Consider the following 15,188-nt stretch of genomic DNA (forward strand, 5'->3'; position numbering starts at 1 on the left):
TGGCCATTCTCCTCTGACATCAACAAGGCATTTGCACCCACAGAACTGCCTCTCACTGGATATTTTCTCTTTTACGGAGCATGCTCTGTAAACCCTAAAAATGGTTGTGCGTGAAAATGCCAATAAATCAGCAGTTTCTGAAATACTAAGACCAGCCCGTTTGGCACCAACAACTATGCCACGTTCAAAGTCACTTAAATCACCTTTCTTCCCCATTCTGATGCTTGGTTTGAACTGCAGCAGATCATCTTGATCATATCTACATGCCTAAATGCATTGAGTTTCTGCCATGTGATTAGAAATGTGTGTTAACAAGCAGTTGAACAGGTGTAGCTAATAAAGTGACTGGTGATTGTATGTCTATTGTCAACATACTAAAATAAAAGTTTAAAAAAAAATAAAAAAATAAAAGTCACATGAACTGGAAAACATTTCTGGTTAAAACAGAGATCAGCAAGGGAATGACCATCATAATTACTGAAGGTTGGCAATACTTTTTAGGTTAGTAAACCTTATTGAACATTTGAAAAATGTGTTTAGGTGCTGTAAGTGGAATTATTGACTCCAGTTGGTTAAATAAAAATAATGCACACAATCAAGGTGCAATGGCCATGATGCGATCACCACTTCAGTTATGCATTAGATTCCTATTTATTCAATGCCTGGTGACAATTATACTTTACTTATTACAATTATTCTTTTACTTTGCTTTCTTTTGCACATCATTCCCTCATAGCAGACTAATGGTAAGGGGTAGTGGTTAAAAATGTTAAAATAAAGTTACTATGGAAGTGCCACCACTTCAAAGGCAGAAGCAAATGTTCAGACTTTGTTTAAAGATTAACAAAACAAATTTGTTTTTTTTCAGTGGATTAACTTATATAAATTAATTTTTCATCTCAATAACAAAAATGATTTCACGGTTTGATGGAATCATCAGTGCCAAAAAAAAACTACAACAACAGAACATCACATTAACATTACATTAACTCAGTAATGACCAAGAGAAGAAAAGTCAACTTTTACTCACCCTCATGTTGTTCCAAACCTATATGAACTTCTTCTCTCTTCACACCTACAGTATATGAACTCCTGTCTCACACACACACACAACGGGTTAAATGTTTGTAAATGGTAAGATTTAAAAAAAACTTTTTAAAAGATATCTTTTGCTCACCTTTATTTGATCAGAATAGAATGAGTAACAATTTGAAATATCATTTTGACATGGATGCATTTTAAGATGTTATTTATAACGGTCATTTAAAGATGAATATTCAGCATAATTTCTCCACTCTTGTGTCAAATAGTCCTTCAGAAATCAATAAGATGATTTAATGATCAAGGAGCATTTCTGATTATTGTCAATGTTCAAAACAGTACTGCTGCTTCATATTATTTGTGGAAACAGTTATTTTAGTATCTTTAGTATATGGTTACAGAAAATATGTTAAAGTGATTAAACATCGTATATTCCAAGGTTTACATGGCATTGTCAAGATATCAAAAGGCTTCAATATTCTTTTTTTTATCATATAAATATAGCCGGGTGGCATATTAGCATAGTGGTTAGCACCGTCGCCTCACAGCAAGAAGGTTGCTGGTTTGAGCCCTGGCAGGGCCACTTGGCGTTTCTGTGTGGAGTTTGCATGTTCTCCCCGTGTTTGCGTGGGTTTCCTCCATGTGCTCCGGATTCCCCCACAAGTTTAAAGACATGCTGTACAGGTGAACTTAATAAACTAAATTGGCCGTCGTGTATGTGTGTGAATGTGAGAGTGTATGGGTGTTTCCTAGTACTGGTGGGCAACTGCAAGGGTATCCACTGTGTAAAACATTTGCTAGATAAGTTGGCGGTTCATTCCCTGGTGGCAACTCCTGATGAATAAAGGGACTAAGCCAAAGGAAATTGAATGAATGAATGAATAAATATAGCCTCAATAAGCCAGAGAGAGTGCTTTAAATGCATACATTTACATATACATTATATGATTGTAATTAATGGCAATATCTGAATAGAGTTATTATAATTTACCAAAATTAAATTCCTAAATCTATTTTAGTGATACTTAATTAAATGTTAACTTAAAATAAAATCTGCATAAAACATTAAAAGTTAGGGCAGCGTGGTGACACAGTGGGTAGCGCTGTCGCCTCACAGCAAGAAGGTCGGCTGGGTCAGTTGGCATTTCTGTGTGGAGTTTGCATGTTCTCCCCATGTTCGTGTGGGTTTCCCTCAAGTGCACCGGTTTCCCCCACAAGTCCAAAGACATGCACTAAAGGTGTATTGGGTAAGATAAAATTGTCAGTAGTGTATGTGTGTGAATTGGAGTGTATAAGTGTTTCCAAGTGATAAGTTGCAGCTGGAAGGGTATCCGTTGTGTAAAACATATGCTAGATAAGGTAGTGGTTCATTCCGCTGTGGCGACCCCTGATTAATAAAGGGACTAAGCCGAAAAGAAAACGAATGAATGAAATAACATTAAAAGTCAAGAAACACATAAAAATATGTTAAAAAAGATTTAATTTACCTGATGTAAACCAGGGATGTCAAACTCAATGCCTGGAGGGCCGCAGCCCTGCACAAGTTTAGTTTCAACCCTAATTAAAAACAGCTGATCAAACTGATTAAGTCTTTCAGTCTTGTTTGAAACCTACAGGTAAGTGTGTTGAAGCAGGGCTGGAACTAAACTGTGCAGGGTTGAGGCCCTCCAGGAATTGAGTTTGACATCTCTGATGTAAACAAAACAACACAAAAACAAAATACATTATATTTTCAACTAAATACTAAGACTTAATATATTAACAAAACAAAATCAAACTACTGATAAAAATTACAAGAACCTAAATGATATTGACATTCTTTTTTTATATATATATTGTAACACTAACAATCTCGTTTTAATTTTTTTCTTGGAGAAACAAAAATGTAAACTAATTTGTGTACAGCAAACTGGAAACTGATATAATATCTACAACACGTGTTGTTCTTTTGTTGTTTATTTACTCCTATTCTCCTCATTTCTAGGTCACTTTGGGTAAAAACATCTACCAAATGATTAAATGCAAATATAAAAGTGAATGTAGAATTTTTAATAGATTTCTTCTGATCATCCTTCCATCAAAATCCTCGATTAGAACCACAAATTCTTCACTTCACAGAGAATCTGCATTGTTGTGCCCTATTGCGAAGATTCTACATCTGTAGCAATTTAATGAAAAGCTCCATCAGTTAATTGGAGAGTTTTATTTGAACGGCCCTTGCCATCCACGGAGGCCCAGAGGAGAGACAGAAATAGGCCACAATCTGCTGAGCTGTTAGCGCCGCCGTATTATATATGAACCAACTGTTTCTAGAGCCATTCGAGTCTCGCTTCTGTCCTTTTTACTGATCAGAAGAATAGTGGCTGCGAGGCCCCGAGGGAAAACATATAGACCGAAGCACTTGCTTTATTAAAAAAACATTTCTATTCGCCTCGTGTAAAGATGCAGCACAAATATTGCCTTCTTCCTGGCCTCCTTCCAGCCGGTGCATTAAAACAGCAGTTCTACTCTGATGGCAAGATGTACTTATTCGAACAGCAGACCATGAATATTTTATCCAACAGCGCAGTGTAAACTTATGGATGCAACGTACAGTTTGTTTTGTTCAAATGACTGGACTCAAATGGTTCAAAAGGAAAAGCCTTTTTAAACCGTATTTAATACGCGTCTGTTATTTAAAGGGCACCTATGATGAAAATCAGCTGTTTGAACAGAACTGTGTGTAGGTATAGTGTGTTCACAGTCATATTGGAGAGATATAAAGACAATAAGTCTCTATTTTAAAATTTCCTGACGTTAAAAGAGGAACCAAATCCCCACCGTTTTGAGGCCCACCGCAATGTGATGTAGTAGTGTGGTTTCCCCGCCCACCATATTGATTGACAGCCAAGTATTAACATGTCTCCATAGTAAAATGTATAATTATATCTACAAGACAGGACGTGCGCAAAGCAACAGGGATTAAAAGATCTGTTCAGCTCTCTGTGATCATCAATCATCATCAAATGTTATCAAGAATGAGTTTTACAAGTTTAAAACATTTTTAAAACAGCACATGTTTGTAACAAATACAGTAAAATCGCTACATAATTTATCACCACAGCAGCATAGTGTCAGTACAATTATAAAAGAAAATGGTCAATCCTGGTTCGTGGACTTTAATCAGGTTTATTTTGTATCATAATGAAGGTAGTTAATATTAATGTCTATCCAGTCACATTTGCCTTGCAAAAACAGTGCAAATCTGTGTGTTTTATAACCACATTGTGTGTGACTCATCGTTGCAGAAAGGCTTTAATTAACTCCACAACAAATACATCAAATAACCTGGAAAGTTCTTAGTGTAGTAAGAGAGATCTGCTTCATTCTTGTCTGTCAATGTGCTGTTTATCTACGTAAGACACAACAGGAGAAACTACACGCAGCAGCGATCTCAATGGCTCAGAAACGCACGTGGGAATGGTGCGCGGGGAGATCCAGCTTATTTGTATTAGAGGCACAGGCAACAAAAACAGCTACAATGTCATGACAGCTCAAATTTCCAATATACAGAAAGGCATAATAAATAATCTGATGGGTATTTAGAGCTGAAACTTTACAGACACATTCTGGAGACACAAGTCTTATCTTTAAATAGGTGCCCTTTAAAGTCAAAATGCTTATTTTACTAGCGCACATTGTTATTCTTTAGGTGAACAATAAATCTGTGAAAATTAATGAACAGATTTTTTTTTTTGTTTAGGTAATCTGTCAAAGTCATCCTGTCAAAGTCAAAACCATTCTGTCAGTCTGATCCTCGAGTGTTGAGTCACAATAATCTTAGCCACACCTCTCTTATTGCTACATGGAAATGATGCGCGAAAGAAAGACCCATTTCAGCTGCAAGTTTATTAACATACTGAAATGGAAGCAACTTCCAATTCACGCTGACTTTAATTACAAGTTGTAAACGCAGTAAACGGAAGTTGTAAACATTCTACCGGAAGACACTGGTCGCTATGGCGGCCTTCATGCAGCAGCCAGGAAAAAGGTATATATCGTGCAGCCCTAACCAAGACATTTCCTAATGGTTAGTGAATTACTTTATGAAGTAAAGTTTATTTAGTCAACACAGTCTCACGGCAATTCGTAACTTTTGATTTAGTGGCTAATTCGTATGAATTCGTACGATCTAATTCGTACGATTTAGTACGATTTGCTCATTCCCCAATGACGGTTGGGTTTAGGGGTGGGGTTAGGTGCCACGCCTCCTTTTTAAAAATCGCACAATTTCGTACAAATGAACTCGTGTGAGTTAGCCACTAAACTGACAAAACGTAAAATATTTATGTTTTCTCGTGAGATCAGGCTGGATTTAGTTCATTGACTAGCATGTTAATGCTCTGTTCTGTTGTTTTGGACAGTTTGCAAATACACATTACACTATTAGGTCATCCCTCTTATTTTTACAGAAAATATAAAAAGTCATTCACTTGACTATACAGTGGTTTTATTATGTTAAATATATGCTAACAAATTTATAATATAGCCAGAGACTAGCAACTTTAGCCATATTAGCCCTACAGCATATTCATAAGTACATTCAGAGACGAAATTTGGAACCATTTTCAAAATATTGAATGACACTTGTTCTGGATACGATGTTAGAGCACGAAAAGCTGGTATTGAACTCTCAAAAACAGCACTGAAATGAGCCTCGTTGTAAATGTGATTCCTCACAGACCTATGGGCTCACAGGCTAATCACATGCTTGCAGAAACAGGCTTACCAAAAAAGTTACCTGTTTGTCCTTTATCGCTTTATTCTGATTGGTAGACTCACTGGGAACGTGATTAAAATCCCTAATAAGAAAAAGCCAGTTTTTCATAATATGCTTTTTTTAAACTGTATTTAAGTGTGTATGTTAATTAATGAAGACACACAGAAGCTGTACTCAGTGTTCCAGCTATCTGTGTTCTTCAGTACAATGAAGATGAGCAAATAAAGTGATGGTGACCCTTCTCCCAGGACAGTTTCTTCACACTGAAGTGGGGAAGGAATACTAGAGTAAGCATTTTAAGAATAGTTCTGTCAGAATAATTCGACATCCACCACAGGCCCACACGGTCATACACAGAGATATGACAGAGACTGTTTTGATACTGGAGTAGTGGAAGAAACGGCATTATATTTTAAATGCTGATATTCATGATAACAGAAATTGGTACTTTCGGAGGAATCATTAACATACCTTATTCCAGGTATTACCTTTACAGGTTTTACCTCATTCAGCAATGTTTAATGGATTTTTAGTTAGGCAGTTACAAAAAAAACAAGAGATGATTTTTATAAGTACTTTTTTTTATTTTGGTCACATTCAGACATTCTGACAATCAATATTGTCTGCATTTTATGATTTTTATTCTCTATGGTTTATTTTTTTAATCATTTACTTTCTATTAAACTTAAGGGAAGATTAAAGAGGCCATATGGTGCAGAGTGTGTAATGTATCAAATTTGTTTATGTATAGGATATATAATGTATAAGGTGCATAGTTGACAGTCTCAGACAAAGGGATTTATTTAGCCTCTTATTAAAATGAGCTTGGATGAAAATGATTAATAATTTCAATCATAATCCATATAAGCAAAATAAATATTCTTTGTTTTTCTTGCTTTTTCTCCCTACAAGCTAATCAGATTGTTCTTTTAAATCATGAACATGGCGTCTGAAGACTGCATCACTGTTTTGATCTTGGTTATTTTGTTTTATTATGCAGATTTCTTTATATCGGTCCAGGGTTTCACTGTGGAACTCACATGTACACTCTTCAAAATTTCTAACAAAATAAAAGATGCAGAATGAATCTGTGTAAATGAATGAAAAATTCTGATTGTTCTGCATGCTAGCTAGCATATTTGGTCATGTTCATGATCTACTTAAAGTCGCGTTCACACTAATCGAAGATCAAAACATGAACTCTCTCTACAGAAATTAAAAATATCGACCAATCGCTCGCTTTTTTTAATGTCTAATCCCGTCCTTTTTCACATGCTCAAACTATTGTGACCGCGGCTTAAGTCTGTATGCCATATATAGGAAACTATGTTTGTAACCACAGGTTGAGACATGGGAGCTGTAATTGAAATAACACATATTTCGTGATGCTGTTTGTAAATTTTTATCCGAATTATGGATTTAAAAAACACTGAATCTCTGAATGTCTTCCATACGATGTTAAAATCAATTAGTTACTTTATTTTAAACCCTTAAAAGTGGCAAGCTGGCTTTACTTTGAAGTAAACCCGTTGTAACTTAGAACTGTTGACTTAATTTTTTACAATTATGCACATATTTCACTTACTTAAGTTTAGGGCAATGGGTTTACTCACTTTTTTAAAGTAATCAATTAATCGCTTTTTAATTCAATTCAATTCAATTCCCCTTTATTTGTATAGCACTTTTACAATGTAGATTGTGTCAAAGCAGCTTCACAAAAAAGATCATAGTAAATTGAAATAGTGTAGTTCAGTTTTCAAAGTTTTTACAGTGTTTCTGGCTATCGATGCTATAAGCACTGCTTGGTTTGAAACTTGGAGCAAAGATAAACTATGTTCACTTAAAAAAAAAGCGAGTAAACCTGTTTCCTTAAACTTAAGTAAATGAACTATGTGCCTAACTTAAAAAAATAAGTTAAGCCAACCTAACTGTTCAAAATAACAACGGGTTTACTCACTTTTATTTTAAGTCAACTTGCCACACTGTAAAACTTTTCACATTAGCTAAACTTACAAACTCAGGTTCACCAGCTGCCTTGAAAATGTGAGTTAACACAAATTCTGTTTCAACTTAAGATGTTGAGTTTTAGTTCAATATATCGTGAAACTCAACAACTTAAGTTGATCCAAAAAATCTCTCTTGAGTCTCTCAAAGTTGAGTTGACTCACATTTTGAAGGAAGCTGGTGAACTTAAGTTTGTAAATTTAACCAATGTGAAGCATGCACTTTTAAGGTAACACACTTACTGACTTTTTTCTTACTTGAACTTGGTTGGAATTTCTGAACTGCTGTCCAAATTATGGAAAATACAGACCAAGACTTGATTCCTGCTCAAAATAGTAGAACAGCAGCTACAAAGAAGGGCACAACAGTTCCACAGAGCTGTGGTGCATCTGAGATTCTGACAGATATGAGCAGAATCCCAGAATAGAAACGTTCTGACCATAGACTTGTGGTTCTGACCATTGAGATTAGGGTTTACTTGCATGCAACACATTTTGGTCTCTTTAGAAATATCACCTTATGAAAGAAGAAAACTGCAACACTGTAATAGTTCATAATAGGGATAGTACACCTAAAACCGAACATTCTGTCATCATTTACTCACCCTTTGTTTGTCACAAACCTGTTTGGGATTCTTTCCTCTCACAAAAAGATATACTGAATGAGAATGTTGGAAATAAAGCAGCTATTGCTTTCTATTGTATCTTTTGACTACCAATGGCTGTTTGTTCCCCAATATTCTTTAGAATATGACAACACAGGCTCATTCTAAAAAAAAAACTGCTATATACATTTCTGGAGAGCGCCAAATACATCCCAGGAGGTAAATTTTTTTGCAGTTTTTGTCTTCGCGAATCAACCAGAGGCTGCTGTGTACACTTTTTGAGATCTCAAATTTCTCTCGCGAGTGCCATTCACGCCTGCTGTTCTCGTGTAAATCCACCAGAGGCCGCTGTCAACTCACTGACTGACCCACCCCCCTCCTTCCCTAAACCCAACCAATAGTGCAGAGGAGTCCAAACTCAGTCCTGGAGGGCCGGTGTCCTGCTTATTTTATTTCCAACCCAAATTAAACACACCTGAACCAGCTAATCAAGCTCCTTCTAGATATACTAGAAACTTCCAGGCAGATGTGTTGAAGGAAGCTGGAGCTAAACTATGCAGGACACCGGCCCTCCAGGACTGAGTTTGGACACCCCTACAATAGTGTTTTCAAAAGCACAGATTGACCCGCCCACCCACTTCCCTAAACCCAACCGACAGTTTTAAAAAGCAATCCAGAAAAAGAAAAGCCTCCAGATTTTACCACATTCTCACCCTGTTATTTACTTGTTTACTTTATTTTTCAGCTTCTGTTTTTGTCTTAAGCCGCAGTCACACTGCACTTTTCTCCCCATAGTCTTCCATTCATACGCACGCGAATGCGTCAGACCGGAAACACAAGCTCATGCGACAAGTTTCGCAGTTCGCTGTGGTGCAAAGATCAAGCTTGGTGAACTCTGACCTGCGAAATCGAATCACGTGACTGCGTGAGACCAATCGATGATCAAAACATGAGCTCCCGGGACAGAAATCTAAAATAGAAATCGCTCGCTTTTTTAAATGTCTAACCATCTTGTTTAATCCCGCCCCTTTTCGCAGAGCCGTACAACAGAATTTTGCATGCTTAAACTCTAGTCTGATCACAGTATTACCCACTTTCTGGAACCGTTTTCCGCTAGACTCGAACCCCATCATCGTGGTCAACTCCTCTCTGACGTACATGGAGAGCCACTAGACAAACTGGTAACAGCGGGAAGGCCATACATACAGAGGTAAGCAGTCAGCTGGCGAGAAGGTATTGCGTCATACTGCCCAATAGCGTTCATTTTAAAGACTAGATGCAGCCATTTGTAACTCTGCCTACAACATGTGCGATCTCCATAAATGTATATAGGGCTATGTTTTCAGAATAAACCTATGTTGAAATATTTTGCTTTTAAGTTCAACAGAAGAAAGAAATGGTGAGGGAATTTACATTTTTTGGTGAACTATGCCTTTAACCCCTGTTTCAGAACAAAGCAAATGATCTACAGGCAAAAAAATAGCATTTGAAATGATCATCACACACCTCATGATCAAAATATAACCATAAAATAGCATCATATGACCTCTTTAAATAAATTCAATAAATTACTCTAAACTCACTTTCACAGCTTTACACTTTATACAAACATTAGGATGGTACACAGCGGAACCTCTTCATCAGAGGTATTGATCCTGGAATGGAAATGGCGGGAGGCATTTGGACTTGCCATCAGCTGTAGTGATGCATGCCAAGTTGGGTAAACAGGGGCACGTGTGATGTAGTCTCTTGCCAAAGAAGGGCACCTAAGCATAAATGACTGATTAAAAACTAGAAGATCATAACCAACCATATCAAAGATGAGAGAAAAAAAACCTTATGGCTCATTGGATGACAGTCTTCTCCCTCCTGACCCATTGGGATGCACATTCGGAGACTGCGGATCCACAGACTGACTGCACAACACATGCCACCTCCACACTGAGAGTCCTTCTCACATGCCTGCAAACACACACGCACTCATTATAAATACATCAACATGTCCACTTTTTGACTCTAGTGAGGAAACAGCAGGGATGGAGTGTTCGGTGTGTCCACTTGATGCAGTAAAACAGCATTATAAAGTTATGTATAGTGGGTAGGAGCCCAAAGGTGGCATCGAAATTTCTCTGGTGGATCCATGGTACTGATTTGCCCTGACAGAGCGTGTAGGATGATGGTCTCAGTGTGTTGGAAAATGCCATGCCTCCGTCTCCATTAGGCCTGGGGTGTTCTGACAGCACTCGCGCATATTTTGGGAGTGCTGTAGGTTTTACTGTCTTGACAGGTGTGGAGGAAATGCATCTGAGCATCCCAACACATTCATGTCAAACAGCACTGCAATTTCTGCTGACCCTAGAAATGCTCTGTGAGTTTTCAGCTTTACTAAAGAATTAGTTTATGCATGTACAGTTCTGCACATATGTGCACTGTTGTAACGAAATGTACTGTAATGTAGCAATTAGTGCACAGATTAGTGCATGCATCAAATGCTGTTTATGGCATTTTATTTAGCTGTGTATGATCTAATGTTACTCTTACAGTAAAACAAATTAATGTCATATTTCAACTTTATAGTGTTAAACAATATACACTCTCTGGCCACTTTATTAGGTACACCTGCCTAACTGCTCGTTAACGCAAATTTCTAATCAGGGGAAGAAAGGTGACTTAAGTGACTTTGAATGTGGCATGGTTGGTGCCAGATCAGCAGGTTTGAGTATTTCAGAAACTGCTAATCTACTGGGACTTTCACGCACAACCATCTCTAGGGTTAACAGAGAATGGTCAGAAAAAGAGAAAATATCCAGTGAGTGGCAGCAACAAGGTGCAAATGCCTTGTTTATGCCAGAGGTCAGAGGAGAATGGCCAGACTGGTTTAAGATGATAGAAAGGCAACAGTAACTGAAATAACCACTCGTTACAACCGCGGTATGCAGAAGAGCATCTCTGAACGCACAATAGAAGATTGGAAAAACTGTGCCTGGTCTGATGAGTCTCGATTTCTGCTGGCAAATTTGGATAGTAGGGTCAGAATTTGGCATCAACAACAAGAAAGCATGGATAAATCTGGCCTCCAGAGTTCACTTTACTCAAATGGCCTCAACAGTCAGCAGATCTCAATCCAATAGAGCACCTTTGGGATGTAGTGGAATGGGAGATTCACATCATGGATGTGCAGCTGACAAATCTGCAGCAACTGCGTGATGCTATCAGGTCAATATGGACCAAAATCTCTGAGGAATATTTCCAGTACCTTGTTGAATCTATGCCACAAAGTATTACGGCAATTCTAAAGGCAGAGGGGGGTCCAACCCGGTTCTAGTAAGGTGTACCTAATAAAGTGGCCAGGGAGTGTATGTGTGTCATGTGTAACAATGCACATAAAATGCACAGATCAGTTTATGCATATAATCAAGGTTTTTGTCATGTTCTTTGATTGTGTATTAGCTATGGTGCTTTCCAAAAAAAAAAAAAAAAAACAGAATTCCACACACAGGACACGTTTTCAACTTTACATTGTTAAAGAAATGTTTATCCACACATAAAACCCAAATTTTATCCATGCATGAATCTAATTTAGCAATGCACACATGTACAATTATGTGTATGTATAAAAACTTGTTTATTATGTTCCTTTTATTTTTTCTGTATGTACTAATGTTACTCTTTAAGTGTTTACATACAAAGTATATGAAGTGCATGTGAAATATATGTTACACATGGGAAAGAAACAGCTTTTTGGATATTTAATGATGCAAATGAATATCTATATGCATCTGATCACATGTTGAAAACATGGAAAGGTTTTGGGATTTACCTGTAACAGTAAAATGAAATGCAGAGGTTAGATTCCCTGAGCTCAATACATCTCAGTGATACGTGCCTGATGTTTCATCTGCACATAATTCCAGTCTACACATAATAGGAGTAAATGGCTTTTCAAACCATTTCATTCAATTGCCTGCCTTTCTTCTGACGGATTATGAAAAAACCTTTACAGGGAAAACTTAGAAGTTTGATAGTAAATAACTTAAAATATCCCAATAAGAAAAAGAATATTGTAATTTAGAGAGGTTTTTTGCAGCAAAAATATTTGGTAAAAATAACAGTAATGTCAGAAAGCATGCCATCTTTTTTGTTACTTTCACCCATTGTTATCACTACATACACACACACACACACACACACACACACACACACACACACACACACACACACACACACACACACACACACACACACACACACACACACACACACACACACACACACACACACACACATATATATATATATATATGAATAGAGATATACATTTAATGTAAATTACTTATTATTTTTATTATTATTATATATTACTTATTATTATTATTTACTTTTTTACTGTATATTTTATTAATTTGATCATGTTAATGTATTATTCATTCATTCATTTTGTTTTCGGCTTAGTCCCTTTATTAATCAGAATTATTAGCCCCCCTTTGAATTTCTTTTTCTTTTTTAAATATTTCCTAAATTATGTTTAATAGAGGGAGGAAATTTTCACAGTATGTCTGATAATATTTTTTCTTCTGGAGAAAGGCTTATTTGTGTTATTTCGGCTAGAATAAAAGCTAATTTTTAATTATTAAAAAAAAAAATGTAGGTCAATATTATTAGCCCCTTTAAGCTATATATATATTTTTTCGATAGTCTATATTTTACACATTCAATAAAAATAAATAACCTTCCCTCAATTTCACCCAACACTGAAGATATTAATTATATTGTAATACTAAATGGGTTAAATGTACAGTAATTTGATCAACATTATGCTGTGGTGGAAAAAAAAAACTACTGCAAAACTTAATAAATGACATTTCAAAATTCAGATGCAGAAAATAATTGCCATTCAATGAAGAATAAATTCCATTCAATCAAACACGACCCTCAAACTGACTATAAATGATTTCAAATAATATTATGATTAGTACTGAATCAATTCAAGCAATAGCTTAGTGTTGACTCTATAGCATTTTATCCACTTGACCACTCTTGACTCTTGGCAATAATAAGGGTCACTTACCCCGGTGATGACTGCAGTCCAACCACGCGACACCAGCAGCAGGCAGAGAAAGAAAGAAATGTTGGATGTCATGGTCTTCAATGGCTGGTGTCACAGGTCTCTCTCCCCTGAGGAGGGGGATCCAATACCTACAAGCTGACTGTCTTTTGCTCAAACACTCCAAAAAAAAGCGTTCAAAGTTGAGTTTTTCTTCAGGTGTCCCTCAAGCACAAAGGGTTGTCATGTAACAAGTGTGAGCATACAATTGAAATATACTTCAAAGCGTGAAGAGAAGCAGCTACTCAGTTGTTCTGATGGGGGACGGATGGTTTATAAGCGCTGTCCTTCATTCAGAGTTATCAGTGAGTCACGTCTTCGTACGCGAACCAGATCAAATACGAAAGAGAGGAACAAAGAAACACCAAGGTAAAGCAATTGAACCCCTACCACCCACCAGACTGACACAGCGCACCCTGCATATTTTTTCCACTGTCCCAAGTTGATCTTTTGCCATTTCATTGTATATACAATAACACAATTATAAGAAATTTGAGTTCTGAATTAGAAAGTCAAGAGTCCTTGTGCACATGACTTCTGTGCATTTCATATTATTGTTCTTTTAGATATAAACATTAAGATGCTACAATATGTTCCAAGGCTACAAACCTGTGTAAACTCAAATTTCAGCCCACGAATCTCACAAAAATGATGGAGCCACACAAAAGGTGTTTTCGTCTCCCTCCCCCCACCATTACCACCACCCAAACCTGGGTCTTTTTCAGTTATTTTCATTTAATATTTGCTTGAATGATTGAGATGGCAATGAAAATAGCGAGGGGAGAAAAAGATAGCGTGAAGCTGAATGGTGATGGTTCACCAGGCCAGGGATGGCAACGTCAGCTGCAAACATCCTTGAGCATTAAGAACGGAGGTTCAAGGTGGAGAATATGCTGAAAAACATCATTTACGCACTACGAGGAATATGAAAGAACTGCCAATCAAAAATGGGATCACAGGAATTTAGCAAAAATAAACTAAACAATAGCATGCTATTTGCAGAATTTCAGCGTGATGCTGTGTGGCAGCCGCTACTGATGGATAAAATCACAATACAAAATTCCTTCATTTTACTGTAAGATGCTTCTACCTTGCTTTGTTTTAAGGTATTTGAACACTTCTTCAGCCACGCTTGAAAACAACTGTGTGACATTGTTTTAGAAAACAAACCAAACCAAACCATGTAGCATTGTTGCTACATTCTATAAAAAAAATAAATAAATAAAAAAAAAAACTGTTGTTCAACACAAAATTTAGACCAAACATGGGTACTTACTAGTGCAGTGGAGAAGGGGCATGTAATTCCTAACATAGGCTCATTCTGAAAACACACCCCTATATACATTTCTGGAGATCTCGAATTATGTAGCCAGGGGAATGTATGGCTACATTTCATCTACGGGGACATTTCAGCAAACGCTATACGGGGTGTTTTGACGCTGCTCCTTTTCTTTTACCAGCTGACAGCTTACCTCTATAAAGACGGCTTTCCCGCCGTCACCAGTTTGTCCAGTTAGCTCGCCGAGTACGTCAGAGGATTTGAGACACAGAGTGTGGTTGACCACGATGACAGGGTTCGAGTCTGTTGAAGAACGATTCCAGAAAGCAGGTAAGACAAAAACAAAAGACAAAAATAAAATAAACAAGAAAATAACATGGTGAGAATGTGGTAAAAT

At 37.0% G+C, this 15,188-nt stretch overlaps 1 protein-coding gene across 1 annotated transcript; it reads right to left on the bottom strand.

Annotated features, from left to right (window-relative positions):
* Positions 1-10,048: 10,048 nt before the first annotated feature.
* Positions 10,049-13,548, bottom strand: prok2 (prokineticin 2). The gene is made up of 3 exons (XM_056459139.1): positions 13,477-13,548; positions 10,245-10,370; positions 10,049-10,174 (listed from the first exon to the last, which is right to left on the bottom strand). Exons 1-3 carry the CDS (start codon positions 13,546-13,548, stop codon positions 10,049-10,051), a joined length of 324 nt encoding a protein of 107 aa, XP_056315114.1.
* Between the last annotated feature and the right edge of the window lie 1,640 nt (positions 13,549-15,188).

This window comes from Danio aesculapii, chromosome 6, assembly GCF_903798145.1.
Source record: "Danio aesculapii chromosome 6, fDanAes4.1, whole genome shotgun sequence".
Taxonomy (NCBI): domain Eukaryota; kingdom Metazoa; phylum Chordata; class Actinopteri; order Cypriniformes; family Danionidae; genus Danio; species Danio aesculapii.

What these genes read in the sequence shown, in the direction of transcription:
- prok2 (XM_056459139.1), bottom strand. Translation starts at nt 13,548, where the DNA reads ATGACATCCAACATTTCTTTCTTTCTCTGCCTGCTGCTGGTGTCGCGT. An exon ending in GGACTGCAGTCATCACCGGG is followed by an intron (nt 10,371 to 13,476) that starts GTAAGTGACCCT and finishes GTGTGTTTGCAG; the next exon opens with GCATGTGAGAAGGACTCTCA. An exon ending in GTCATCCAATGAGCCATAAG is followed by an intron (nt 10,175 to 10,244) that starts GTTTTTTTTCTC and finishes ATTTATGCTTAG; the next exon opens with GTGCCCTTCTTTGGCAAGAG.